The following is a 2,882-nucleotide window of genomic DNA, read 5'->3' as shown; positions in this document are numbered from 1 at the left end:
AATCTAAAGCTAATAATAAACAGATTCAAATGTGTTATATTGTAAACAAAAGCATATAATTATTAATAGGGTGAATCTGTTTGTTAGATGTTTATTAAACTTTCATGGAAGGAGTCTCCAGTGTCAGACCAGAAAGTTTTCCACTATGCGAGAGTCTTCAGGATAAAATCCCCACTTTGGATTAATTTTCCTATAATACAACATCCTGTCATGTATAACATGAAATCTCAGATTGTATGGTAATTGTGCATTACGTAGATGTGGTTAGTCATTGTGGCATGCCTAGACATGCCCGCTCATTGAGTACAATAGAAAGTCTGGCTCGCGGGGATTTATTAAAAGCGCATGGCAACCGCAGGACTGCTTCACTTCAGGAATCAGACACTGAGCTGTGTACGTCGGAGAAAAGCGACTGCTAGAGAAAATGCCTGTAAGTATCCACGTTTTTTTGTTACACGTAAATCTATGGTACTGACAGCAGCACCACTCAAAACGTACTGGTGTGTTTCATTCTATGAGACTAGGACCAGTGGAATGACTTGGTGTTTGGGAAACTTTAGCTGAGGCTTCACATGGCGTCTTTAAGAAGAGCTTTGAGGGCCTGCTGCTCTTCTGTCCACATGTCCCATGCTGTTATGTGCGCATTTTCATAGACCTTTTAATATCAAACCTTTTAATATCAAACCTTTACTCGAACTTTATAGGGTTATTTTGTTAAAATGTGAAACAGTTAACTACTTCCTGCCAGTCCTACCAGTACTTCAGGTAACGTGTGTAAAATGTAAACCTGGGTAAAGTAAATGATATTTGTGCTAAATAAATAAACAAATAAAAATAAATAAAAAATTTAAAAATCTGATTTAATTTTAGTAGTTTATCGAGATCGTTGTCGCCTTAATACTAATTGAAAGTATATTTCTAATATATTTCTGTCATTTTGTTTTGGTTATACTTTCATTAAACTCTTCCAATGCCATCCGTTTTTCAGATGTGACGTAATAAGCAGGTGAACAGCTTTATAACGCTTGACTTATGACGTTTCATATTAGCTTACTTTTTTTTTTCTTAACTAACTATTATTTTACCTTAAAATTATTTATTTAAACCTGTGTTGTTGAATATTTGTGGCTAATTTAGATTGATTTTGTGTGTGTGTGTGTGTGTGTGTGTGTGTGTGTGTGTGTGTAAAAAACAGTTGGCTAAAGACTTACTAAACCCGACTCTCGACTTTGAGAGGAGGCAACATAAGAAGAAGAGACTGGTCCAGAGTCCAAACTCTTACTTCATGGATGTGAAATGCCCAGGTATACCACACCTTAGAAACACCCCTACTTGGCATGGCATGATATATGGCATGTCTGAAATGACTTTTTTTATTCATTAAACATACTGGCTACACAAGAAGTTGATTTGGCAACCCAGTGAAGGAACATTTAACAGGCATAACAAAACATCTGTCAGATGAATAAATGTAAAAATGTAAATGTACATTGTGTAGTGACTATGCAAAACGAAGCAGCTGAACAAACACCAAAGTCAAAGTAGGACTGGATGAGTGATAACACTACAGATCATAAATGCTGTCATACTGAGCAGTAAATGTAGAGTTTGGTAGTTGGCAATAAAGATCTTAATCCTCACATTTTGTTGAGATTTCCTCTACTCACAGCTTCTGAAACATTTCATCAAGTCAAGATTGAGTTTATAAACACTCAGAAATCAGAAAGTACTAAACTGACCAAACAGTGTTAGGTTTTCTTAGGTTTGGCATCTCCATTAAGAATATAAGGGTTAAGTATGTGTGCTAAATTTATCATTTGTCTACAGGTTGCTATAAAATCACAACAGTGTTCAGCCATGCCCAGACAGTGGTGTTGTGTGTTGGGTGCTCCACAGTGCTCTGCCAGCCCACAGGAGGAAAGGCCAGGCTAACTGAGGGTGAGTATTTCAGATACACACTGAAGCCAAAGTCATTAAAACTATCTTTTTAAATAAACGAAGCATTTTTAGACTACTTAGATAAATTTGATGCCGTATTGCCATGCATGATACCAAAACCCACTAATTGTGCTTAAACATAAAATTTTTGTATTTCGACAGGTTGTTCGTTCCGAAGAAAGCACTGAAGAGAATAATTAAATTGGATCTTTTGAATAAAAAGAATATGTTCCAATTTCCTTATTTTTTCATTGATTGCAATGAGTGAAATGCCCCTACAGTGATTATTATGTGGAAGATTATATCTACTGTATCGCTTTTCTGAATAAAGCCTGAGCAGAGCATCTCTTTTAGAGTCGATTCTTTATTTAATCCCAACTGGCTGTTAAAGCTCAATTAAAGCAGGTTGCAGCCATTACTTTCTTCTGTTGTAACCTTTGCTTCTAAGATGTTTAAACATGTCTTGAGCTAAGCACAACTGGCCTCATTTTGTACATTTAAAATAGGACATAGGATTTATATATATATATATATATACACATACACACACACACACACACACACACACACACCACAGAGCTGTTTAATTCTTTATGATAATTAGTCAGAAGGTGCTGGCTGCAAGAAGAATCACAGGTCTATGTTACTGCACTCATTCTAATACAATATAATTTTTATAGTAAAAGCTAATTTACATATTTTCCATGGTAGACGCTACACATAATTTGAGGCTAATAAACATAAAATTTACTTGTTTAACAAACATTCACTGATATAAAGTATTTTGTGAGTTTTACTGAAGGAGTCTCCAGTGTCAGCACTTTGTAACAGGTAAAGCTAGTCCTGTGAGTTTTCCGATGTTGTGCTTTAACATGACAAGCTGCATTTTTTGTCTTCTTAACTTCAAGACAGAGAAAAGAGAGAGACTGTTGAGGGAAAGACTG

General features: G+C 35.6%; 1 protein-coding gene across 1 annotated transcript; it reads left to right on the top strand.

Moving 5' to 3' along the window:
- Positions 1-290: 290 nt before the first annotated feature.
- On the top strand, positions 291-2,282 carry rps27l (ribosomal protein S27 like). The gene is made up of 4 exons (XM_026918917.3): positions 291-430; positions 1,196-1,304; positions 1,828-1,938; positions 2,101-2,282. Exons 1-4 carry the CDS (start codon positions 425-427, stop codon positions 2,124-2,126), a joined length of 252 nt encoding a protein of 83 aa, XP_026774718.1. The 5' UTR covers positions 291-424; the 3' UTR covers positions 2,127-2,282.
- The last annotated feature ends 600 nt before the right edge of the window (positions 2,283-2,882 follow it).

This window comes from Pangasianodon hypophthalmus, chromosome 9 (assembly GCF_027358585.1).
Source record: "Pangasianodon hypophthalmus isolate fPanHyp1 chromosome 9, fPanHyp1.pri, whole genome shotgun sequence".
Lineage (NCBI taxonomy): Eukaryota > Metazoa > Chordata > Actinopteri > Siluriformes > Pangasiidae > Pangasianodon > Pangasianodon hypophthalmus.
The sequence above is the reverse complement of the archived record's forward strand: the minus strand, read 5'-3'. Positions and strand labels throughout refer to the sequence as shown.